The sequence below is a fragment of the Haliaeetus albicilla genome, chromosome 27 (genome assembly GCF_947461875.1).
Source record: "Haliaeetus albicilla chromosome 27, bHalAlb1.1, whole genome shotgun sequence".
NCBI lineage: Eukaryota > Metazoa > Chordata > Aves > Accipitriformes > Accipitridae > Haliaeetus > Haliaeetus albicilla.
Window position 1 is genome coordinate 9,671,222 of NC_091509.1, and position 27,156 is coordinate 9,698,377.

A 27,156-nucleotide genomic window follows, 5' to 3' on the forward strand; every position below is an offset into this window, starting at 1 on the left:
GGCCGCGGCCGGGGCCGGCGGAAACAGCCGCGGGGCTTCTTCGGGCCGCTGGTCCGGTTGGTTCTCCCTCCCGGCAGGGCGGCCCCGTGTCTCGTCCCGGAGCTCCGGCTGGATGGGAAGGAAAAGGATGGAGGAGCAGTGGTGGAAGGGGGAGCTGGCGGCGGACATCCATCGGACCCTGCGGACGAAGGTCGGGTCCCACTTTGTTCTCCCCCTCGTCCCCCTCGCTCTGCCCTCCGCGCTTTGCTCCCCGGCAGAACCGCCCGGGCACCGGCCCGCGGCTGCGGCTCGGCGGTGGCAAATCTCGCCTTCGGCAGGTCCCCCCGCAGCGGGTTCGCACGGAGCCCCTGCCGGGGCTCTGTTCGAAACCAAACCTGTGAAAGCTGCTACCCAAAAGTACCCGCTTGCAACTTTTCGGTGGCTTTAACTTAGCCGGGGTGTTGACGACTCGTTGCGTTAAATGCTAAGAGGGTGCTGATGGTGACCCGCAAAAAGCAGCGTATCGTAGGATCTGGAGGAACAGCGTTGCTGCTCTTCCAACAGATCAATGCTCCAGTTCGAGGAAAAGGTAGGAGGACCCTGTTCCCTGGCAGACTGTAGAGGAGCTGAGAGATGTACGGACATGGCTTGTAGTGGCTCTTCTAGAAGTTGTGTATCGTTTACTCATGGATTGGAAAACCAGTAAGATGTCCTGCAATAAGCCAAACAGTCCGGTCGCTGTTTGATGAACTGGCGTACTTGTACAGAGAGCCGGTAGAACTAAGGCTGTTGGTTTACTTTTCACGTTTCCTTAGGTAGACTCCCAACTTCAGAGAGGCTCTAAACGTGGTTAGTTGGGTAACATGAGAGAGAGCCCTCAGCAAATACTGACTGACTACCTGCACTTGACACAGCTTTTAAGTTACTAAAGTTATGGCTAGTAAAAGTTAGTGCTTTGGACATTCGGTTCCCTTTGTTTTCTTTACAGGCATTTAGCAATAAATTGTGTCAGGTGAGTTAATGGGGGTTGGTTTGTTCTCGTGTCCTCCAGCTGAGGCAGGTCTTCCTGGCAGGGGGGAGGAATAACTGAGAGAATCCAATTGACAGGGTGTTAAAAGGTTGGGGGGAAGCTTTGTTTTTTGGTTGTTTTGGGGTTGGTTTTTTGTAGTGTATCCACTACCTCTTAATCAACTATTTCATTCTTCAGCCTGCTTTCTGGATGCATCTGATGATTCCAGATTGCTAAAACAACTTATTTGTATATATGGATAATAACCTAGGCCAGCTGAAATGACAAGAATTTTTGAATTCAAGGAACCTGCAAAGAGGGAGAAGGGTCTCTGGGCTGTTCTGCTGCTTCTGCTCTGAGGAAGGTCTACAACTCTTACTGTGTGGACAATTCTAATCCTAATTCTACCCACCTTGTAAGGACGTCTTTTCTTTTTGAATGAAGTACTACATGAGAATCCAGAGTGCAAATATATCAAGCAAAAATAATCTCAGCCCCTGAAACTTCTTTGGTTCACTTTCTGTGATATTTTTTTTTCTCCCTGAAGTAATACGCTGCAGAAACAACTCTTAAGTATATTGCCAAGGTTTGCTTTTTTGATGTCTGAAGTGTCAGAATTTACTGTAGAAGGTTGTGAAACCCCTCAAAAGGATCCTTCAGCACAGCTTGGGAAGATAAGTCGTTTTGAGGTACTGAAGTCAGTTTTGTGAGCATGGACCAGTTTTAGGGATGCCTATGGCCATTGCATAGAACAAAATAAGCCTCAGTAGTGACATCCTCACTAGAGTATTAGTGTCTTAGTGCGTTATTAGTGTACTAGCATGTTAATACTGGAATACAGAAAATTCAGGCAATGGTACCCTTAAGCCTAAATGACCTCTCTGATTTAAGGTACTTGCTGAGGAGTCCTAGTCTGGAACGGTGTGTGTCTCTGATCTTGGGTAAGAATAAACACGCCTTAGCTTTAGCGTGTAAATCTGACAGGAAAGTTACTTAAAGATGCTTGTCAAGGAAGTTGAAATGCATGTTGCAGGCTAGCCCACTTTTTTTGAAGAACACACTTAAACTCTGAGTTTAAAGTGAGGAATAAAATGCCCCTTTAAAATAACATAACTTTTCCTAAAACAACTGAAGGATCATTAGAAACACTTTTTTTTTTTCCCCCCCAAAAATAATTGAGACACATTAATGTAGGACATGTATGCCCTAGGTTTTATGTTAACAACTGGAAAAATATTATGCCATCCCTCCCATCCCCCCAGTTGGCTTTGGAAATTCTTCTTAACCTCATTGAAAGTTAGTGTCCTTTGTGACAGATGTTGTGTGTAGTATCTGATGGATATGTTCTGCATGAGAGCAGATACTGAATGCTTGTGGTATACCTGGCTTCTAATTCAGAGAGGGCTGAAAGATGCTGTGAGGCTTTGTGACTTCTCAAAGGCTCTAGCTCAATGCGGAGGAAATTAATAGCCCCTGAATTGTCTGACTAGTAAAATATCTGCTGTGATTATTGGGATGTAGTATTCAGCTTAGCGGGACTGTATTGTGTTAGTTACTGAGCGTGCTGACCTAGTGGAGCAAAATGCTTAAATTCCAAAAGTGCTACACATATCCTTTGACTTTAAATGAAAGGTTAAAGTGTATCCCTGGATTAGGCCAGAACATTAACCTGTTGCAAGACTGAGCCAGGAAGGAAAATAAAAATTGGAGCATACTGTGTGTGTTTGTGCTAGAAGAGCCTAACACACACCAAGCTGAAAAAGGTGCTGTCTGTATGCATTGATATTTTCTGGTACTTCTACAGTGGCCCTGTGTAAATGTTAATGGAAAGGTGCCGGTTGTGCCTGGCAGCTGACTTCCATATCAAAAATCAGAGACCTCTGGACGTGGGACTACTGCAACATCTGTGCAAAACTCTTCTGTCTGCTTCAGTAGCCCTGAATATGCCACAAGTGTGGAAAGCTGAGTAACAAGTCAGTGTTGGCGTAGTTTGTTTGTTTGTTGTTTAAAGTTGAGGAAATACTTTGCTTTAGAAGGCAGTCTTGAGTGTCCCAGAAATAAGTGATGTCTGTTTGCCGTTCCTCCCCCATTTTTGTGCTTATGTTGGGCTGTTTCCTTCCAGGATATGTTCATTTCCTGCAATTAATAAGAATTACTAGATCTGCCTGCATTTCCCTCTTTATTTATCTCTTGCATAGCTTCTCAGAGTAGGGCCAAATTTTACAGGACTTGTTCCTTGCGAATTTAAAAGGTTAATAATTGTAATTTGATCTTTTTAAAGGCAGTCCAAATTACTGTCTGCAGTTACTTTCAGCCAGTTCCTTGCGAATTTAAAAGGTTAATAATTGTAACTTGATCTTTTTAAAGGCAGTCCAAATTACTGTCTGCAGTTACTTTCAGCCAGGTGAGGAGAGCTGATCCTCTTTCTGCTGAAGGCAAACAGTGCTTTGCTGTTAAGTGGTAAAATGTCTGAGCGATTTCCTCTAGGTAAAAGCTCCTCCACACCTGACTCCCAGCTCTTCTTGGTTTAAAGATCTTAATGAGGAAATGCTGTTTACCATCACGGTGTGTTTCATTCTATTTTGACGTGCAACATTTCCCTTTGCTTTGTCCATGGTGTCAGTCTGGACTGCAGTCTCTGAAGCAGGAGTGTAACCTATACAGGGTTTGTTGTATTCTTCACTGGTGTGAAGTATGGTGTTGTATTCTTCACTGGTCTTTGAGTACTGTCACCATAAATGCATTTCTTGCAGTTTTAAATCATCCTGTTAGAAGTAGTACAGGATCCTGTTATTAACTTTTTTCAGTAAAAGCTTTGGTAGAAACACAACCTCTTCCTCTTCTCCCTGCACCTGGCGTATGTCCCTGTATGTATTTTCTGTAGTTGTGCCAAAGCATCTGGTTTACTTGACCTGTTGGTAGTGTGAAGGTCTTGATGTAACGGGTACTGTTTTATCTTTTAGCCTGTAAGTACGCTCTTGTCCTTGTTATTTTAAAAACTGGTTGTCCCTTCAATGCTTAATTAAATGGTAAGTTTGATATGTTCAGATCTGCCTGGCACAGCCTGAAACGCAGATTGGTGCAGACTAGACAGTACCACTCTGAAGAGAGGGAAGGCATTAGAGCGTTGTGTAGATGCTGCTTCTGGGTTTTTCTTTTTAAAACAAAATCTAGATGAGAACTTCAGCGGTCCTGGATACCTGTGGACATGCAAAAGGTTTTGTGCTCTTTTCCATGCTGTTTAATAGAGAGGCTAAAACATGAACCTTTCACTCTGATGCATCTTTCCAGTTTGAATCAGCTGTAAAAGAAAGTAAGTGTAACAGCCATTGAGGTGTATTAATATAATTTTTTTTATCCAAGACTGGCAGCCCAGCAACAAAAGTATAATCTGTTCACTTAACAGAAAACACACACACAAAAAACCTAGCTTTTGAAAATCAGCAGCAATGCATTACTGGTTGCTAGCTGTAACTTGCTTATGTTATAGATGGCAGCATGTGCATGAAGCTGAAAGGAACAGGTGTCCTAATAAAGTACATGGTTATTCATGATCTCTCTTCTTTTTTTCTTAAAGTTGGAATTTCTATCTTCACACTCCTTTCTCTGATCCTTCTCAGACTAGCTGCTGAACTTCTGAATACTTTGAAGAGTGTAAGAAGGACTTAATGAAAAGCTTGATAAAATACCACAGTGGAACATGTGAAGTAATGGGTTTTCAGGCACAATACTAGTTCAACTTTCCTGCAAATTTCAAATGCCTAGGACTGTTGTGAGGATGCTGAAGGGTGGAGTGGGTTCAAGCACAAAAAGCTTTTATGTACAGTTGAAATACTGTTTTGGTCTGCCACAGGTTTTGTATGTGACATCTCAGTAGTATGCCTGAAGCTTAAGTGTCTACACTAAGCTCAGATCTCAAGGAATGGAGTCTGTGTTTACCTGTAGATATCTTGGAAGACAGAACTGGGTGGTAGGGGAGATGCATGAAGAGCACAGAATGTAGTCTGAGATGGCCTTTAATCTAGGTAAAAGGGGGAAAACTATTGAAGGCTCTTTGAAAGAGTAAGTGAAACAACCCAGTGTAAGCCAAAGTCATTGAGTAGGTTGGAACTTGAGGTTCTGTTTTACGTGGCCAGGGTTCTGGTCCTTTGTGGGAGATGCACTTGAATTTGCTGCTCCTTTGGAGTGTGTAGGAACAGTGGTAACACAGAAGAAAATCTTAATTTATGGTGTTTCACTCATGCATCAGTGGAATGTATCATAAATCAGTAAGGGTAGCTGCGGGCAGCACTGATCTAGGCAGTGTAATGAGTGTGTTTAAGCTGTTGCTCTGTCTATCTGATTGGTTACTGTTGAATGAGAGGGGGAAAATAAAAGATATATTGCCCATGTACCCTTCCTTGTTAGAAAATCTCTGGATTTTAAATTTTCACTGGAAATAATGAGAGGAACTAACTGACATCCTTCTTGAAATGTGTTTCTGTCAGGTTTGTCTCTTACTCCCACATACTGAATCCAGACGCCGTGCAAGACTGGCGCTTCTCCTAAAATCTGATTAAGACTTGTCTAAAATGGCTGAAGGTTGCTTAAATAATGGGAAATGCCGTAACTTTCAGGACTCTGAGAGATACGGTTATGGCAGGGCTGAACAGAGGAGTAATAACTCATGCAGTGAATCCTAGACTCTGTTACTGCCGTATCTTCTAGCAGGTATAATCATAGGTGTCTCCGTGTTATAAGACAGCACAGCTTGTGCTTGCACACATGAAGTGAGTGTGGCTGTTTCAGAGACTTTCACCATGGCATTTCTGCTCTGCGAGGAAACACATCCTGCTGGCCATACCCGAAGAGCACTGCCCTGTTAGTTATCTTTGCCCTTCCCCTTGAGTTTGGCCAACTTGAAGATTAGTAAAAGCTAAATGCATCAGCTGTACTCAACTATCAGTCTGTTCACAAACACACTAACTCTTAACCTTTCTGACGACTAATTAAATGGCAGTCAGCTGCCTAAGCATAGAAATGCTTACAAGCAAGTTTTGTATGAGTAATTTTGTTACTGGAAGGCATAGTGCTGCAGTCTGTGCAGAGGCAGAAGGATTGTTCCTGTGGGGGAGAGAGAATAGCATGACATTAGTAGCAGAATTGAATTGGTAGCATGCTACCTAGTCTGCAGCAAAGGAGCATGCAGAGTGCTCTGAATTTTCAGGCTGCTATTAAAAAATAGCATAGTCTAAATTTTTCTTTGTATATCACCTTCTTGCCCGCATAAATAATGAATTATAGAGGAGTTAGTTTTCAATGGTTTCTCATGTGCGGTGCAATAATTATATCTAAGAGATCAGTTTGGCACCTTTCTTCCAAAGCTGGAAAACTGGTTAGAACACAAAACAGGAAGGAGGTTGTCTCTTTCAAAGAACAACTGTTAATAGCCTGCTAGATAAGCTTTCTCTTTATTTTTCATCTACAGGCATTTCTTTTTCCTGTTCTAATGCCAACAACTTTGCATTATCTGTTATTCTTACTATAGGAATTCTTAAGGGTCTGGTGGAAGTCACATACATGCTCTTTTTCCAGAACATGCAACATACAGAGAGCAAAACGATTGCCAAAGTTAACATGGTTTTTACTAGGTTTTTTTATTAATTTGGGTGCCTTATATTGACACCACACAAATGGTGTCTTGGGTTTATATACTTTTCCCCTGGATTAATAAGAATCATGGAGAACTTGTCAAAACTTAAGTTATACTTCACTGGGTATCTTTGTTCATCAGCTGGAACCTTTTTTTCAGATTTTGAGTTAGGATCAGTGGTGAACATCTGTGAGCTGTGGTAGCAGGGGCCATACACTGGATTCTGTTTACATATCCAGAAAGAGAAGTAGATAATAAGATTAAAAAAGAATAATAATGAGAGGTGTATGAAGTTCATACTAGTAAATGAAGCTTGTGTCTGTGTAGGGGAGTATTGCAACAGCTGTTTCTAGATGAATAGGCTTTACTGTTGCCAAGTAGCTCTGGTTCAGGTGCTTCATTTTGCTCCAGAAATGAGAAGGTGATTTACCTGGCTCTTCACAGGGTATGCAGCTCTCTGGAGATGCCCGTCTGCAGCAGCTGGATATCTTGCAGCTGAGACAGCTGGTGCTGAGAGGAGGAGAGCAGTAAGAAAGACCCGAGCTGTTGCAGGGAGTCAGGAGATGCTGCATGTTTGACCTGCGGCACAGAACAGATCCTAACCTAAGTCCAAGTGCTCTGAAACCAGATTCAGTTAACATCTCCCTGAATTTCAGAACCCGAGGCATATTTATTACAGCATTTCATTTTCCTTGTCAAAAAGCCTGTGAGTTGTTCTAAAATACCTTGATGAATTCCACTTCTGTTCCAAGAACTGATCGTTATTAGTGTGACTTATTACCATAACGTCACATCACTTGCTAACTTTTCTACTGCTAACTTTTTTTTCTCCTGGCTGCTTGTCAGTTCATTACTGGCTTTATAACAGTGGGAGAACAGTTTTACTGAAAAGAAATTGGACAGAAGAAATGTATGCATGGAATTTCTTGCCATGTTGAAAACCAAACCATCTGATGTGGTACTCTGATGAAGATAAGTGCTGGGTAGACTGGCTTGTACCAGCTGCTGCTTTAAGGGAGCTGGAGGAAGTGATCCTGTTAAGTTTTCTTCCTCTCCACCTTAATTGCTGTTTGGCTGATTAGTTCAAATGGCCAGTGAACGCCTAGCCTTCACGTGGCTACTCAAAAGCTTTAGTTTAAGTCTTGTTGCCTAGCGTCAGCTTTAGGTATGGATTCTGAAGTGCATTTGCTCAGCCCAGTTACAAAACCATCCAAACCAGACAAAATCTTGTCTCCTGAGCTCAGGTACTGACTGGTGCCAGCTGAAGTGCTCAGGTGATGGGCTGTGTCTCTGCAGTGAACGAATGGCTCATGTCTGGAGCCTGGCTGTCTTTCAGATGTGATTGCTGAGGAAGATTTGTCGTCCAACACCACTTAAAAATGTTTACACTGATTCCCTTCTTTTGGAAGGTCAGGTCTTGAAGCTGGTAGGAGGTGGCAGCCTAAAAATTGTCTTCACCCTTAACACTGGCTCTCCGTCCAAGCCTTACTTTTCAGGTTCTGAGATTAAGCGGTGATCCCTTTAAAGTCTGTGCTGTGACTTTCTGGATGCTTTTTGTGGAGAGACACCGATCAATATGTTGAGCAAAGCTTGTTAAGTAATTTCCAAGACACCTGTGAGCCTTTTATGTGCTGCTGCTTTTAGCATTTCAATGTAGCAATTGCTCAGTAGCCCAAAGCAAAGTTGTTGAAGTAGATACAGATGAACGGGTCAAAGATAAGCAGAAGCAGCACATGAAAGGGCAATTCCAGCAGACAGCAGGACTCCTAGTTTCTTCTGTGTTCCTTTAGTGGAGATAGAAGAAAAATTAAGCAATGGAAACGATTTATTTTATTCTTGGTCCCCCAAAGTTAAGTTTTTTCCATATAGTTGTATTTGCTGATCCTGCATCACTGTGCCCAAAGCAGCAAAGGCATTTTTTTGAATTCAAAGGAGTAATTTTTTTTTTCCTTGACGAACTTATGCTAAAGAACCCTGTGGGGGGTTGATGGTACCAACAGTGTTGGTAACCCTAAGCCTGCTATTCAGCTCTTGCATTGTTAAACTATGTACCCCTCGCTTTCCTTTAAAAGAAAATCTCATCATTTAAGACTGATCTGTCAGTGTAAAAGCAGCCCTACTGAACTACTTATTAGCTGCTTCTTGCTATGTGGTGCAGGGCCAGGCTCTTCCCTATACACAGATAATTACCCTGGATCAATTAATACCTAGGAACTTGATCTTGTAAGAAACCCCAGCACGTGGCTGTGTTCCTCCTAACATTAATCCTGAAGTTGAACCTTCTCTGTGCTGCCAAGTCTCGTTACACGGAAGCCCACGTGGGTGTGTTTGGGGAACAGCATGAGAACGCTTCTCACTTACGCCCTTTACTAGCAACCGATTTCCAATAAATAAATAAAAAAAAAAACCCGAAGAAAGCAGATGGCTTACAGGGGAGTAAATGTCTGTGTTAAACCAGTAGCAGAATAATCCTATTGGCTTAAATTCAGTGCTTTGACTGGTCTTCGAATTTTCTAGCGCAGTGGGCTGAGTAGGGGTAGTTCTGGCTTCTGAGCATCTGAGGTTCGGATGCAAATCTCCAGATCTCACCTTTCATTCTGAGCCTCTAAAGCTCACCCACTGAACTGTAACATTTGGACTTGTCGGATTTTTTGACTAGATGTATATAACTGGAGTTACTGTTTATTTCTTGCCTTTGTTGTTATGGTCTAAAAAGCAAATTTCACATTAAATATGTATCCTGACCTCAGAGTATACAGTATAATTTTGCTGGGAGACTTAGCTCCCAGGAAACAGGAAGCACATTTCAAAAAATAAAACTTGAAGCTCCTACCAGCCACCTAGAAGAATAAAATATTTCAGAGGTAGAATTGCCACCTGATCTTATGATAGCTTGGGCTTTGTATAGACATATTTTAAAAAATGCAGTTATTTAAACTGATGTAAGCACTGAGCTCGAAACCATTTCTGCCAGAACATTCATGTTACAGGTACGCTATGAATTCCTGCTCTGAACCAGTGTATGTCAGTTGTACCGACGGATTGAAATCTCTGTACATGAGGCAATCGAAAAATCAAATTTATGGGGCTTTTCTGGGTATAAAACAATCAGGGGAACATGTTCCATTGTCTCCCTGCTTTGTAAATTGTTACTGGTGGGCGATTTCTTTATAATCCCCCAGTGAAGGCTGTCCCAGGTTTCAAAGGGCTGTTTGCCTGTCCACAGCATGTGCCTGTTTGGTCCGGAATGTGGTTTTTTCACTGACTTTCTTTAAAAAGGCCTGGGAAGCAATCATCCGTAACAGCACTCCGCTTGCTGTCTTTGTAAGCTGCTTCTCGTTCTGGAGCCTCCCTGGTTTCCAGTTATGTGTGCCCCTCTGAGCCTCATTGTGTAGCTATTTTTTCCTTGATAAGTTGAACCTCCTTGTGGAATGTCCCCTTCCAGGGGATGAAAGGAGTGTGGGCAACCACTGTGCTGCCTGTGCAAGGTGGTGCCTCTTACTTGTGTAAATGGGGTAGCCAGTGCAGGTACTTCCTCTCAACACTTTTTTTTTTTTTTTTTTAAAAGTCATGATTGATTTAGTAAAATTACCTGCTATGTAGTGCTTTGTATGCCACGCGTCTATCTTGCAGCACTGTACTACTGCTAATTTATTTTCAAATATATGTAATGCAAAAATGCTGTATTACCTTGACAAATTACTGAGAGAGATACTTTGCTGAAACGGTATTTTTCTAATCCATGCCTATCAACGGGTATTCAGCGCGTTTTAGTTAAAGTCTGGCCACGGTAATTGCATTAGTATATGACCATGTCTAAAGTGAGAAAGTGTCAACTTTTAAGCGGTATTAGCTTGTTGCAGGTATTCCCAAGGATCTTCGCTCCTTCCCTTAACCTACCCTTTGCATAGTGGCTACAAACCTGTGTGTAAAAACCCTTGCAGGTGAAGACCTAGCATAGGTAGACCAAAACCTTATATAATTCTCCCTTTAAAATGAAAATTCTTACATTACATGTGAAATACAGTCTGTCAGTTCAATAATTAACTTTTGTAATACTCAGGTTACTACAGAACATACTGGAATTTGCTATGATTAGAAAAGTCTAATCATTCTCCCGTTGTTGGTTTGTTTTTTCTTGTTAATGCCTACTTTTGTTTCTTGCTGCAGCCATGCACCATGTGATTATTTTTTTAATATGTTTAAGGTAGATGTTAGTTATTCTAAAGACCTATGCATTTTTTGGCACAGGATGTAGTAACTTGGGCAACTGAAGAAGGGGCAATATCAGAGAAACGTATCTTGACCTTCTTGCCTATGAAACTCTGTTAAAACCTTACTTAACAGTCCGATCTGGGTGAAAAAAATTAAAAAGGAGTCCTTCAGGAACAATTTTAATGGCTGAGAAGTTTGGTGTTCTGTAGAAAGCAACAGCAAGTTGTTCTCGGGTTAAACTGTAATTTAGTGTTTGACTATGTGTTTAATGCTTGTGAGGAAAGTGCGTGGATGACCGAAGTATTAGAAGTTAACTGTCAAAACATACAGTAATCCAGCCCTGATTCCTGTGTCAATCATAGTGTTGTAGCTGCTAAGCATCTGCCATAGCAGGTGGTGGGTGTTGGTTTGGGATTCCAGACACTGAAATGGTATTTGTTTCAGTACCTCTCTTTCATCCCTTTTTTTTTTCCCCATAGGAACTTAAGTTGCCTATGTATAAGGCTCATTCGCCACAGATTGGGATGCGCAGATACTTCATTGATCTCTTGACTGTCCTCAGCAACCGTTGCAATCTCTGCCCCACGGCCCGGCATCTTGCTATCTATTTATTGGACCACTTTATGGATCGCTATGATATCACGGTCAAGCAACTGCACATCATTTCATTTGCCTGTCTTCTCCTAGCAAGTAAGTCAGCTGCTGTATATTAAGGCTTTTTTTTCTCAGCAGATGGTTGTTTTCCTTATATATCATGTGCTGTTTTCTCTATGTTGACAGTTTCCACCTACTTAGGATAAGGCCTAATGAAGTCCAAGTCAAGGCATAAAGCAGTCTGTTAATACGCTCTGCTCAACTGCATAGCTTGCACTACCCATTTATATGCTGGTGTTAATGAGCAGAGGAAGTTTTGGCAGCTGAAGCTGGGTCAGTGGATGGGGACAGTAAAGATCAGGGGGTGATGGTGTGGGAAGAAAGTGGCAAGACTGGGAGAGGTTAGTTCCAAGGAAGAGTTGGTAGTAGGGAATGACATCTGTGTAACACGCAGCCTCTCCTGGAGATCTGTCCTTGGACAATCCGTGCCTCTGTTGTGATCGCTGGGCATAATCAGTTCCTTGTAAATCACAGGTTTCTTATACAGGGGCCAAAGGAAAATTTGCTTCTTGAGGCACTTAGTGGATGTGTTGATGATGCTGGAATGCATATTGCTTGTTTTGGGCTCCTACCAAATAGCTAGGCATTGCTGCGTAACAGTAAAGTTTCGGTATTGGCATCCATTTAGCAAATGATCTTGAACATTTGTCATTAGTGCTATCTTGAAATCTTCTCTGCAGCCAGTGCTGTGCAAGTGGGGGAAGGCGAGACTGGTGGCTCAAGGAATTGCAGTCTACCCCTGCAGACTCTGTTTCTAGGTTACAGAGAAATTATCCTGCCATATGGGAGCCATGTAGAGCAATGCACTACTGTGGACAACAAAAGTTATGCAAACTTGAGCATTAATGGCTGAAAAGTGCAAGTAGTCATACTGGTTAAGGTAAAAAACACTATGGAGAGCCAGAAGCTACTGAGGGAAGAAGGTGATACTATATGTTTACCCCTCAGGACTTGGGATTGCTGCTGCTTTTCCTTGAATCTGCAGAGATAATAGTAAAATAATAAATAACCCCATGCACTTAGTATATTTAAGCATTGCTATCTATCCGACTCCAGTGAAGATGGTGAATTATGTGGAGCAGTTACTGGTTCATGTTGCAAAAAAGGCCAATATTAAAACTGGAACAAAGAAGAATGTAAATGGTTGCTGTAGGTGCAGTCTTAGAGCAGCTTAAGTGGCTCTCAGATATTGTAGTTCTGCTGACCTGAACTTTTCGTTAGCTCCTTCAGACCAGTAGATTGGCAGAAAACCACCCCAGCTGAGGAATTGTTTTCTTTATTTACCAGAGAGGTATTTTTCTGAGGGGTCAGACAAGCTTTGGGCTCATGCAATGGAGGGGAGAGGGGCTGGGGCTGTTTTGTAAATTGCTATGAAACTGTACCCTGAATTTCAAACACATCAGACTGAATGAAATACCAGCTTCAGGTAGCCTGGAGACTGATGCCTGCTCAGACGTGTACTCCTTCAGCTTTCAGACCATCTCTTTTTCTTTTTTTGGGTAACCTCATAACTACAAGATGCCTTGCAGCATTGCTAGTTTTTTGGGTTTGGTGGGTTTTTTTATTATTTTCCCAAGTGCATAGATGAATGTTACCTTCAGGAAGAGAGAATAGGATTTTCTTTAGATAAATCTGATACTTTCAGCTATACTCCTCCATTTTTCCCCAGCATAAAATTGATGCTTCAACAGTTCTTCTAATAACTTTTCATTTGGATTTAGAAGAAGAATTCATAGCTATAGGTTATGTTTCCAGTGCTATGCAGATAGGATGAAAATAGTATCCTCAAACTTTGTATGAATTGTCAGAGTTTGTACACTGGTAAAATCTTGGGCAGATGTTCACTATATCAGATTGGGAGAGCTGGACTGCTGACTTCTGTAGGTTTCAGGATTTAAAAAGAAGCAAAAAATCTTTCAAGATTTTCCTTATGTAAATGACTGAAGTAAATGCAACTTTAGGCCAACTCTATGCAACTGTGAAGCAAAAGGAAGTTCACAAACTGCCCTATGATAACACTAGAGGGAAATGTTTTGCAACTTCTGCCTGCTTAAAAAAAAAAAGGCAATTTGCTTAAAAGAGCAAGCCTAAGTCTAGTGGGTTAATGAGTGTGAGAAGCTTTCTAAAATTAAGATTAGAGCAATGCAGTAGCATGTATACCTCCTGATCTGGAATTAAATCACCCCTTACAGGAAGGGGAAAAGGTCTGTTACCATAAAGGCAGCTGTCCTACCAACATGTAGAAACAAAACATTGAAAATTGAACTAAAGCAGCTTTGCACAAAATTAATGCCTAATTAATTTGTATAGATAAGGTTTAAAGCGCTAGGGCTCAGTCTGGAGACTTTTGGGAGCATAGTAAGCTCTGTTGTTTACTGTCTGGGCCATCTTAATGTGCAATAAGGGTATTCTTTTTTGGTATGTGTACTTCAAAGTGATGCAAGTCAGGAAAAGCCACTTTACAGTAAATGGGGATTCCTGTGTTTAGTTTGTTACTTTCAAAATTACATAAAATGGAAGAAAACTTGTACTATGTTTTTTTTTGTTGTTGTTGTTTTGTAGCAAAAGATTCTGAGTAAGTCAGAAGTATTGACCTGAAGTCACCTAGAAGGTTCTCATTGTAGTGAAGAAGAAGAAAACTAGTCCCTTGCCTGTTGTTGCAAATGCACTAATTAGAACTTCCCACAAGGCATTACTGTAGGAAGTTGCACAGTTTTTCAGCAGAGGATTGTGGCAAACATGCTCTTCAGGCTGTGTTGCAAGACACTTGTACTTCTAAAAAATTTTATACCTTCACCGTAGAGAGCAAAAAAACTAATTTTTTTTAAAGTAGTTGTGGTGTTTACGTCATAACAAGATGAATGTTTAATGCAGACTGTCTTTCAATAATTGTTATAAGCACATGTTGAGAAACTCTGGGGTTTCCTTCCTGATTGTTTCCTTAGAGAAAGAGATTAAGGGTAGTGTACAGACCACAAGGAAGATGAGGTGTAGTTAGAGGCAAGATTACTTATTCCCACTTATGGTAAGTGTGGGTTTCTTGGGGGGTGGGAGGGGCATAATAGAGAAGCTTTTAGACACACAACTTTTGAAATGGAAGCAACAAACTTCTAAGCTAAATGCAAGTCAAGGACAATTTTTAAGCCTAGAGAAATTGTTGTAAACTTGTGTTTAGCTTTGAAGTTTGTTGCTTCTATCTCGGATCTAAAGGATCTCAAAAACTTGTCTCTCCTTTACCTATAAACATTGCCGTTGCTTATTTTCGATAGCATACAACAGCAGTGCTCTCATGATGGAGAACATAGCGTTTTGCTAGATGTCATTTAGTTAGCTGGAGCTAATTTCTCTTGCTGTTTTCTAGAAATGCACTTTGACTGGCTCATCAGTTTCTCCAGAGGGGGAAACCAAACTGGATGATGATAGTGCTTCCCACTTCAGTGGCAATTGTGAAAGAGATGAGGGAGTGAGAAAATAATACTGTTCCAAAAAAATTGCACTAGCAGCCAAGTAATGTTCAGCCTGGACTTGCGGCAGTTGAGAAGAATGTGGGTGTGTGTCCCTCAAATCATCCAGTTGTTCACTAGCCGGAAGATGTATGTTTCTTTGAAATATATGCACAGTGTGATAATTGGAGAAGGCCTCTGGAAATTCCTGCCAGATAGTTTAGCTCCTCAGAACAGCTATAAAAGCTTTGAAGTTTACTAACGTCATCAATGGTTGTTATTTCCCCTGAATCAGTTCTGAAAAAGAATGGTAAAAACTGTTCACAGTAATCTAAAGGTGAACTGAAAGCTATTGGGGGAGGGAAGGAAAAGCGGCTGGAAATGTTGATGTCACAGTTACTTTAGGAATGTATTTAGAATATTTAGTCTGTCTCTTTCACTTGCATTAAGGGAACTTTATGATCTAAATCGGAATCATAAACTAAACATGTTTTTGTAATACAGAAAGACCTGGTCTACATGGATGTTTTGGCTAGGTACACAATTAGAAGACAGAGGACCTCCTTTTGATGTCCAGCTGTGGTAATACAAGAGATTGTAGGTTCCTGCTGCTGCAAGATCATTAGTGAAGTCCAGCGGTTTTAACTGCTCAAGATGATCCATCTGTCCCTTGCTTGAAGCAGACTAGTGATTGCTCAGGTTGACTGCTGTTAGGTCAGGGACATGCTGGCTTTTGGTCAGAAGTAACGCTGGGCATCTAGGACTGGTGGTCTTCAGGCAAGCCAGCTGCATCTAGAGCAGGATAGTTACCAGTGCACCTGCACAGAAGCCAGGATTGCTCTCTTTGCACCAGGCTCTGGATGGATGCTCACTTTGCAAACAGGTAAGTGGCTGAAAATGTTACTACTTTCCTTTTCTCCCAAAACATCCCAGTGCTTTGTGTAAACTTTGATTTTTCTCTAGACAAAATCAGCTGGCTTTCAGTAAGTGGATAGATCTAGTTTAACTAACATTTTGCCTGAAGGGAATTGAGGAACTTTCAGTTCATCTCACCTGGCAGGTGAGAAGGCAGCCCCTTGTAGAGGAGCACTGTTGAGCAGCAGCAGGTTGTAATGTTCTGCACTGCAATTCATTGGGCGATTTATTACAGAAAATGAATGTGATATTTTAAGGTGCTCTAGCCCTAAGTGCTCTGTTGGAAAAAGGGATTGTGTAAAGATATCCCATCTGCTTTAGTGCTACTTGGCTCAAATTGCCTGCTGAAAGCTGTGCAAACCAGCTGCCCCAAAGTAGGTGAGATGCACTGATGCAGTCCATTCAGATGGTCCAGCTGCAGGAGCAGTAAACTCTGGGGAGAGAGCGAGCACCTGGGCAGTAAGTCTTAAACTGCTGTGACTGTTTCTTCTGTGGGTTTTGTAACTGTGGTATACAGGGACTGAACTGTTATGGTGTATCAGTATAGTTAAAGCAGCGCAGCTTTTGCTTGTTGCTGTAAAATCCTAGCTGGGTCTTAAAAGCTGTTCCTTTCTTCCCTGAAGAGCTAACCCTCTTCAGCAGCACGTGCTTCAGTACCTGATAAAAGCAACATCTCTCTCAGCCATTCAGCGGCATTGAATGTTCCAGCAATTCTAGTTCTTATGGCCCCTCTTCTTCAAGAGGCTTCTGCTGCTATGGAGACATGATAACAGTTTTTAAATTTGAGTATTCTTTTTTTTTAAGCAAAGCTAGCTTACTGTTCAGCACATCCAGTGCTGCATTGCTTCAGAGAGTACTTGGGTACTTCTTGTGGTTTTCCTGGCTTTACTTTGCCCAGCTCCTTCATCTGCCAGTGGATTCTCAGCAGCCGAGTTAAATCAGGACAATAAAGGAAATTAGAGCAAGAAAAGATGTCTGTGCTAAATGGGCTGAGTTTAGGGCATGGGTAATCCTTTATCACCTAATTCCCCATTGACTTCAAGGAGCTGTTGTCAGACATCAGGCAGCTTTTCTATTGGACTGTGTTTTGTGATCCATATTCTGTTTATTGTCTCACTGAGCAGGTAACTGTTCTGCTAAAGACAGCTGAACTACTTATTTTGAATAAAAGATAACAGTGGGTTGTCAGTCCAGCATATAGATTAGTGCAAAACTTAGTCTCTAGTCTTTTTTTTTTATTTACTTTTATTTCTCTGCTGCTGTAACATGTACAGAATATTTTCTTTAGTAATTAAACTTTACTAATAGTAAGGCATTAAAAACTCAGGTGCCTTGAACTAAGTGGTTTGTGTGTGTGCTAGGTATTGTACAGACAGATGAAAGACATTGCAGAAAAAGGAATTAAGCAGGCTATCTCTAAAATGGTCTGTCTCTTTCTTGCCTTGCTTAGAGGACAGTTAGAAGCCATGTTTCTATTGGAGGGCAGCATTGGGAGAGAATCTCAAAAGTTTGTTGTACCCCCTGCAACAATGCAGGAGTAAAGGAAAGTAGTCCTTCAGCTGCGTAAGCAGCCAAATGTCTGTTCTTTATGCTAGGATAGATGGGCTTGACTGGTTTATCCTACTTTTGGATTGATTTTAATTGTTTATGGGACAAAAAGTACTTACACCTTAATGACTCTTTAAATTGGCAGTCCTTTTTGTTCCTTGGTCTTCTCAAGGACTCTGAAAATGTAATAAAACAAATTGCCTGCATGGTCTGCTTTTGTTTTGCTACCCATGAAAAACCCAAGGAAGATCATCTACCCAGCTGCCAGTAATCAGTCTCAACTGCATGCTGCATCGCTAGGTGTGACTCTTGCCTCCTACAGTGGAAAAATCAGTTCTTCAGGGTACATTTGACAGCAGCGATGCTTCTCTGAGACCTTTGGTTTTTCCTAGTGAAAAGCTGGCATGGATTGATAGGCTGTTTTGATAATGTGACAAATGTACTAATGACATGTACTCTTTGTAACTTAAGCCTGTTCCCCTTGACAACAGGACTTCGGCTTTCATTCATCAAAACAGAAGTGTGAATGTGAAACATAAAAAGCACTCACTTTTTTTTTTTTTTCTGGGGGAGCATCTGATTGTAGAATTCAGAGTGGGGCAGAACATGATCTAAAGTAACATGGAAAATCTTTGCATCATTAATTACAGTAATACTACACACTCTTAAAAATGTCCCATGCTGCCCCAGTCTATTTAGATTTTACAAAAAAAAGTTGGTCACAAATGTAAACCTAAATGTTCATCTTATTTTATTCATCCTATTGATGTCAGTAGGCTTCCTTGTATAAAAAATTGCAGCATCCATATACTACTTAAATTCAGCATTGCTTCAAAGGCTTATGATTCTGTTACCTCAAAACAAAACTATTTTTGAGGGCAATAGTGACAACTAAATGGTTTTATCAGTAACTGGAGCACAGAACACAATAGCAAACTTTTAATTTGAGGTGTCTACAGTGGCATTTCAAAAGCATGCAAATGACTTTTACACAATTCTCGTGAACTTCAAACTACAGACTCCAAGTGATAATGTAGCTGAAACAGCTTTGTTTTTCTTCCCAAACCCTGATGTTGATTAAACCAGTCAGTGTTACTTGTTTGGTCAATACCAGACTTCCAACTGTCTTGTCTGAGCCTTTAATATTCTTGCAGCAATTGTATTGGAGGTCCTGGTTCCCTCAGCACAAATATGCTGTGCATAGAATCTCAGTTTCTGGTGTAACTGAAGGAATAAAAAAAAGGAATAGTATATTCCGATATCTTTAAATTAGGAAAATTGGGGAACTGGAAAAGGACACACTGCATTTTAAAAACACCTTAAACTTGTTCTTTCCCAGTTTGCTTCTGATCAATTTCATCTGATGGAATGAACTAACTTCTGTTGTCTTCTCCAGATTTCAGTTTAAAAATAGGGAAGTGCTTGGTGAACTTGGAAGCAAAGTGCTTAGGTTGAGGTAGAATTGGGAAAGAAAATGTTATCAAGTTGCTTGTATGTTGCTTTGGAAAGTAGCTCATATTCAAATTTTACCGTTTATTTGAAGCAAAACTTCTGAGTTGATTTCTCTCCCTCCATTCCCAACTCAGTTTTGGAGCCTTTCTTCAACTTACTGAGCTACATTTATACTTGGTGTGTCCAATCTGCTGCAGTGGCTGCTCTTATCTAACATTAAAGCTAGGAACTAGTGTATTGGAAAGCAGAAGGGGGAAAATAATAAATAACTAGTAATCTAAATCACTAAATTTAGCTGTTGTAAATTATTTTTAACTTTAAAAAAATAATTATCTTGGTCAAGTCAAATAGCTTTGCCCTATGTTGGTATGATACCTTCCCAACACTGCTGTGCTGGTAGTCTGCTCTCTAGACTATAGTCTGACCTTTTAAAATTTCCAAGGTTGAGTGGGAAGAAAGAAGGAACTGGACCTTTTGAAAGCCAGAATGACAGATCTTGCCCTTAGTTTCCTGGGCATGCAGTGGTTTCTCCTACTTCAGCTAGCATATTCCTTCAATTTCTGTATTGGGCTGTGACATCACCTTGGGGGGTAGGGGGGGTGGGGAACAAAGGGTTAACTTTTCTCTCAAATTTCATTTTTCTTAACCAGTTCTAAATTCAGGTGACAAGGAGATTCATGAACATGTGTACAGACTCCTGAATTTTAAGGGCTTTTTCACTGACAGTGTGCCCACAATCCTTTCCTGTTCTTCATATGATGGATGAATTTTGTTTTTCATGATTATGCTCTTTTATGGTGAGGTGGCTGCTATATTACTTTTAATGCATTTCATATCCATGATACCTGAACAGGCTCAAAGATGGAAAATCCATTTTTAAATGTGTTTAAAAGACATTTAAGCTGCTAATAGTACAGAAAATTGTCAGGTTTTTAATACGCTGGAGACACTGTGGATAGAATTGGTATCCTAAATGGATAGCAAGATCTTACTTCCTTTTGAAATAATTTTCTAGTGCAACACGCATTTTTATTGGTTTTAGATTTGGTAAGAATACTCCGAAGCCATATGATATCCTACTGTCTTGTCAATTGGTCTGTGTTGGTAAAGGAGGACTCTTACAGAGGCAATGGAAGGACAACTGAAGCAAGAATCAATTGTGGAATATATGCCCTCAAGAACAAAGAGGAAAAATAACTACAGAGTACTCTTTAAGTAGCTATGGATTTGGATTTTGCAGCAGGGATGTTCTTTAAGCTGTACTGGAAACATTACTGGTGATTGTTGCTAGCTCTTGAACAAGGAGTAGCTGGAAGATAGGTCATTTTTGGCTTGGTAAACCAACAGTGAATTTAAGAAGACTTGTTACTTTACTGCAAACTTAAGAAAACACTGTTGCTTTATTACTTGATAGATCTAATTCTGGGAATCAAATCTGATATTGGAAGTTTTTTATGAAAGAAGGGTGAATAGACTTGAGATTCTGTTTTTCTGTACAAAATGACAGCACATTGTAGCTACTGATGAAAATTGAGTCATTCTAGAGACTACTGCTTTTTCAGTAGGCTGGTAAATACAATTTAGAAAAAGGTGCAGCTTTGCTCAGCTATCTTGACTGTGAAAATGTATGCTCTCTTCTAACCCCATGGGAATTATTTACGTTAATCACTTGGTTACAGTGTACTTCTCCTAGCCTTTCGGTGACCTTAGCTAATGAGGCCCTCCAAGACAGGAAGGAACAAAGAGAAATTCTGAAGCAGCAAGGGCAAAGGTGGTGTTGCCCAAGGGTTTTTAATGTCTTCCTTTTTGTAGCATGTGCATTTAGCTTCCATACTGTCCTGGTTTCAGCTGGGACAGAGTTAATTGTCATCCTAGTAGCTGGTACAGTGCTGTGTTTTGAGTTCAGTATATGAAGAATGTTGATAACACTGATGTTTTCAGTTGTTGCTAAGTAGTGTTTAGTCTAAAGTCAAGGATTTTTCAGCTTCTCATGCCCAGCCAGCGAGAAAGCTGGAGGGGCACAAGAAGTTGGGATGGGACCCAGCCAGGGCAGCTGACCCAAAGTGGCCAACGGGGTATTCCAGACCATGTGACGTCACATCTAGTATAGAAACTGGGGGGAATGGGGGCGGGGGACAGTGGCTCGGGGACTAATGGGGTGTCGATTGGTGGCTGGTAAGCAATTGCACTGTGCATCATTTGTATATTCCAATCCTTTTATTATTACTTTTGCCATTTTATTAGTGTTCTCATTATTAGTTTCTTTTTTTTCTGTTCCATTAAACTGTTATTATCTAAACCCGTGAGTTTTACTTCTTTTCCCCAGTTTTCTCCCCCATCCCACCGGGTGGAGGGGGGAGTGAGTGAGCGGCTGCGTCGTGCTTAGTTGCTGGCTGGGGTTAAACCATGACAAAGGAGCTTTTTTCCCCTCAATATTATATCTTCCTTTGCCATATTTTCCCCATACTGCTTGCTTTCTTCACACTTGACCGAATGCCCTTCAGAAAACCGCTTCCAGTTATTGTCAGAAAAACTATCTGTAATCCTAATGAGTTTATGGTCTGGGTTTTGGCATCAATACTATACAAACAATTAAACAAACAAACCCATAAGAAAGGATATAGGAATATGTTGACCAGTCTGTTGCTTCTTTGCTACTTGTGTCACTGTACTTCCTGTCCATCTTTAAAAAACACCTTTTAATCGTTAGACTTTCTGGTTTTGGGAGTGTTCTCTGTTGGCTTTTGGCCACTCAATTGTAATGATAAATCTTATCTGAAAACCATCTCTTCTGGCAGGTAAATTTGAAGAAAAAGAAGACAAAGTTCCAAAGCTGGAGCACGTAAATAACCTGGCATGCATGTGCAATGTGAATGTAGTATTGGACAAGAAAGATTTGCTTAGAATGGAAATGCTGGTTTTGGAAAACTTCAACTGGAACCTCTGTCTACCAACCCCAGCACACTACATTGACTACTACCTCTATGTGTCCATTGGTGAGAATGACCTTCACAACGGCTGGCCGATCACCTCACTGACTAAAACCAAAGATTTTCTGGAGAAATATGCGTATTATTTCCTTGATTTCTCAGTGCAAGGTAAGAGGCTTATTTCTGTGCTAGAATGATCTTCCATTTGGCAAAAGGCAAAAATCTGAAAGAGATAAGGGCTTTAAAGCTTGTCATAATATGGATTGCACAAAATTATCTGTGCAGAATGGATTCTCTTTGCAGTTATTTCAGATGGTAAATGGTACAGTGTTCCTTCCTTGCGCATAAGCCTCTTGTCTCTTTTCAGAAATCTGTAGATGAGATCAACTTTTTTCTTCAGCTTAGAACGCTAATTGGTGAGATTGTCAGAAATGGGGTCTAATTTTTGATCTGCCGTGGAGTATGAACTACTGTCAGTTGCAGACATGATATTATGCAGTTCAATGTCTGAATCTTTTTTAATGATATTTTTTAGAGAGTCCTGTGCTGCAAGACATGACATATTTAGAATGATGGGGCTTTTAATGATTTGGTTTGCAGCATCACTTCCAATATCTGCCTATGTGAGAGGCAGTGAACTGCAGCATCCTCATAAGCTAGGTTCAACACTAATGTAAGTATGTGTGTAATTGTCAATACCTAACTTTGCTTCAGGTGAGATCAGTCTACAAATTTCAGCATAGTCTATTTCATGGCTTTTTCTGAAATGAAAGAAACTACAGTGAAACCTTGATAGTAGTTATGAACAAGTGGTGCAGAAATCTTCAGGAAAGCTTGATCCAGTTTTGAGAGACTTTTTTCTGGTCATGAGTTAATACTCAGAGATGTGTGGAACAAAGTTGTAGATTTAATTTTGTCCTGTTTTGCCATGTATACACATAATAGGCTCACTGCAGTGATTAGTAAGAGTACAATTCTTGCTTTTTTTTTTTCTTTTGTAGATCACACTTTCCTCCATTTTCGTCCATCTCTGATTGCTGCAGCTTGTGTGTGTGCCTCACGTATCTGTATGCAGATTTCTCCTGCCTGGACAACACAGCTTGAATTGCTAACATGTTATTCCTGGGAACATCTTGCCCAATGCATCGAAATTATGTTCATGTAAGATCAGAAAGAAAGTAACCTGTTTGTCTCTTAGGAAGATGTTAATATTCCTTTTTTTTAAAGTAATTATTTAGCTAGAATTAAGATAGTACAATGTTACACCAGTAATCTCCATCTTCGGTTTGGGGAGAGTAATAAAAGGCAAAAATATCAGGTCACTTTATTAACTACTGTATTTTAACAACATTTGCAATGCAGAATGGAGTGCACAATTCAGTGTTCGTTATGTTTTCTTGTACTCATTGTCTATGTGATTGGATGGAAGCTTTTATGGATGGTGGTTGAAAGCTTTTTTCCCTTTGTTTTCTCATTGTACCTGCAATATACTTGCTGCAGAGAGACACCAGTGTATCTCTAACATCAAGAATACAGTAGGGAGACATTTCAGAACTATTCTTTGGGTTTTTTTTTCAGTAAAGGACATGACTGCAATGCATCAATCCTGGTCTGGTATGTGAGCACATACAGTCTAAATGGAAAATAAAAAAAGTTTAATAGAATGATTTAGGTTGGGAGTGATGGTGGGCCTTCTGAATTCCTACTTAAAGCAGGGCCAAATGAAGTTAAATCGGACTGCTTGGGGTGCTGTCTAGTCAAGTTTTGACTGTCTCCAAGGACGGAGACTTCCTAACCTCTCTGGCAGTGCTTCATCATTCTCATGATAATCAAAAGCATGAAAATATTTCTTCCTAATATCTAACAGGAATTTGCCTTGTTCCCTTATAGCTATGCATTTTAATACTCTGCAAGTACCTACACAGAGTGTTTCAAAATGTCTTTGTGTTGTGGACTTAAGGTTCCAAGATAACCAGCCCATCAGTAAAAATATACTTGTGATGCAAAATGATCCATAAACCTGATGTTAGTGTGCGAAGATCGCAGCAGGATAATTATAAATTAATTGTGGAAAGCAGCTGAGGATTACCACATACTGCTAGAGCCAAAAAGCTGATGATGTAGCCGGACTGGTGAAAACTTCGAGACACATGCAAGCTCTGTGAACTCTCTTTGATAAATCTTACTTATATTTTTTTTCAGATATTATGAGAATGACATCAAAGAAGCCAGTAACCTAAAAAAGCAAGTAACAATTCAACATCAAGAACAGGAAGCAGTGGAAAATCTGAGCCATCAAGCTACTACTCAAGTTCTCTTCCAGCAATCTAGTTATCACCCTTTAGCCCAGCATTCAGCTACACTTTCCCAGTTCCAGTCGCCAGTGCAAGATTTGTGCTCTGCTTATCGTGACTCCTTACAGGCCCACAGGCCCAGTGGTCTGCTTGCTGGGAGCGCTGACAGCTCACTGCACCCCTATGCAGCTCTTCAGGCCAGCCTTCGGCCATCTGCCCAGACTCTGCCCATCCAAACGCCCATTGCTGTGCAGGTAGCGTTAGGAACAGAGCCCAGACACTGCATTTCCACGGCTTATGGCAGTAGTTACTTCAGTGGTCATCACTCATATACAGCTGGGTGTTTTGATGGATAAATATTAACAGAAGAAAAAGGTGAACAGAAGCTGAAGAAGAGACCCTGTATGTGATACAAGATGTGTATCTGAAGGAACAGTAATCCTTATGACTCATTCAGAGGACATCGATCTGGATCCACCGATCACTGGAACCTGGGTGCCTTTCTGCCGAGGGCTGTACCTTTGGCTCTTAATGAGAGAGAGAAACACCAATCCATTAATACACCTCATTCAATGCCACTTTGAGAGGCATCTGCATAGAAACCCTGTGGAGGTTACTTCCTTCTAGTCTTCAGTTAGTGACTTGTCAGAGTTGGCTGAAAGCTTGTGTTGAAGAGTTATTTCAGGCTGGAGCATTTGTTGAATTTCTGGCCAAGTAGCAATGTACCTAGAGATGATGGAAAACACGGAGTGCTCTCCGTCTCTCCCAGTGACATGTCACTTGAACAGTGGCAGCTTACACTACTGGAAGCTTCTACTAAAATATACTGAAATTGGTATCAGTTAAATGCGAACTTAGTTTATGCAGAAATCTATGTGTAGGACACTTTCCGTTTTCTTTGAGCAGGAGTGATAGTTCAAGAGTAAGACTTCAGAATAAAAGGAAAAAAAGAAAAATGGGCCAGAAGACTATCAAGCATTTTTGACTTAAAATTCTCTTGGAATCTAAATGTGCTGCTGCTGAACGGAACATCACTCTGCCTTCAAGTATTTTAGAAACAAAACCAAAACCTTAAATCATCTCTTGGATCTTTAACGTTCTGCTGTTTTTGAGACTGGAGATTATTGTTAATAAAACTCTTCATGAGCTTTATCAGGGATTTACTGTTACTTGAAGAAATCCTCTTGGAAAAACTCTTGAAAGGTTCATTGCCTTCAGTTATTTCATCTTTTGAGCTCAATGACTTGTGGCAGTAGTTCAGGCTCAGGACAGAGGAACTGGTGTTAATGGGGGCAGAGATGGGGAACTGGTTAACGTTACTGTGAAATTAGAGTTTGATTGCAGTGCTAGACAATGCTGACTTAGTTTTTTAAATACCTTTTTAGCATTCTCTTGGAAAGTGTTAGCTGGTAAATTGAAGATCCTGTTGCCTCCACACCTACTGTCACATATCCAAAGGTTTCTCTCTCAAGGGAAACCAGGGATGATTGTTCAAAAAACTGTATAGGTGTTTTTTATGTTAATGTAGATATTTACAAGAAATGGACTTCTGCAAATGTGAAACTTTAGTTTTGATATATGCAACCACTATATTGTAAGTTTGTTGGAAGGCAGTACTCTTGGTTTGTCTTTTCTCTGAAGGTTCTCAGGACAGCAATACAAGTAATGTGCAATATGCTTTTACTGACTTGGGGCAATTTTTTCAAGTCATGTCACAGTGCTGTTTTAAATTATATTTTTAAGATAATTGTTTTTAAGGGTGTTTTAGGGTGGAGGGGAGAAACTGGCCTGCATGCTAATATGTGTTTGTGTAACTGTCTTCTGAGAATGCAACTTTTGGTATCAAGTTAATAATTTCTTCCATTCTGCAGGCTAGAGGAATCTTGTTTTATTAAAAAAAAAAAAAGCAAACTGTAAATGAAGAGGCAGTACTCTTCAGAAATTAGTCTAGAAGTTTAGAGAACTTAGTTCATTTTCTGTTGGCTTTGTATTTATATTAAACTTTATTTTCAGAAGACTTTAGTGTATTTTTTATGTCATTTGACAGATGTAAAGAACAACATATATGTGGCGGTACTGTTGCATAGTTTTTCTTTTTTTATCATCCTTATAATTTGCATCATGTGCAGTGTTACACCTTGGACCGCCATCGTGCTTAATTGTGAAAATACTTGCTAAGTTCCCAGTGAAGGTTTCCAATAAACAAGCACACAACTGGAGTACCCTCTTTGTACCCTCCTTTTTTTTTTTTTTTTCCCCCCCGAGTGTTCCTCCTTAGCTTCTAAGAGCTAGTCAAGAATGTATGTTTATACCTTAAAAATACTTGATCTGAGCACTCAATGTTTTACAGAAGAGTGGTAGGACAAATGTGATGGAAAGGCCTTGCCAAATAATAAATTGTGAGGGATTAGGCAGATAAGGAATTTGGCCACTGCACAAGAAAGGCAGAAAATGTGCAGAGACAAGGTAGGGACATAAACCAATATAAGAACAGATTGTTCCAGCTCACGTGGCCAGTGTGTCTTGGGGGTGCCATCTTACCTGAGGAGATTGAAAGGCTGAACAGGAGAATGCAGTTGTATGTTCAATCTTTCTTCTGGTAACTGTATTTTCTAAGAAGGAGTTGTCCATTGACTTCTAGGTTCTGATTGTGCTGTTGTATCATGGGTGGAGTTGGGGCAGATTGAGTCTCACAGCAGAACCTGACAGGGAAAAAGATTTATGAGAATTTGAGTTGGCCTAATACTGCTTCGATTGACAGTTCTCTCCAAAATGCTTTAAGTGTTTGTGGCAATTCCACACATTTAATTTCTAGGAAATACTTTTTCATGTGACTTTTTTTTTTTTTTTTGTGAAAACATACCTCCTCATGAAGAACGAATGTAGAATAAAGTTCAGCCAACCTAAGGACACTTTTCTGAAGACTTTTTGCCACAGTTACTTTTGGAGGGAGCTGCAGAGGTGCATGCAGAGCTGAGTTAATTTTTAAACAAATGGATGCAAAACTTCCCACCCTGTGATTGTGCTGTTTGATGCTGTCAGTTGCAGTATAGTCATAGATCAGAATTTTTACATGCTGATTAAC

The 27,156-nt window shown here is 40.5% G+C and overlaps 1 protein-coding gene across 1 annotated transcript; it reads left to right on the plus strand.

Moving 5' to 3' along the window:
• Positions 1-26,232, plus strand: CCNJL (cyclin J like). Its single transcript, XM_069773192.1, has 5 exons — positions 1-190; positions 11,315-11,525; positions 21,646-21,945; positions 22,779-22,938; positions 23,980-26,232. The coding sequence occupies exons 1-5, from the start codon at positions 113-115 to the stop codon at positions 24,425-24,427; spliced, it is 1,197 nt and encodes a 398-aa protein (XP_069629293.1). The 5' UTR covers positions 1-112; the 3' UTR covers positions 24,428-26,232.
• The last annotated feature ends 924 nt before the right edge of the window (positions 26,233-27,156 follow it).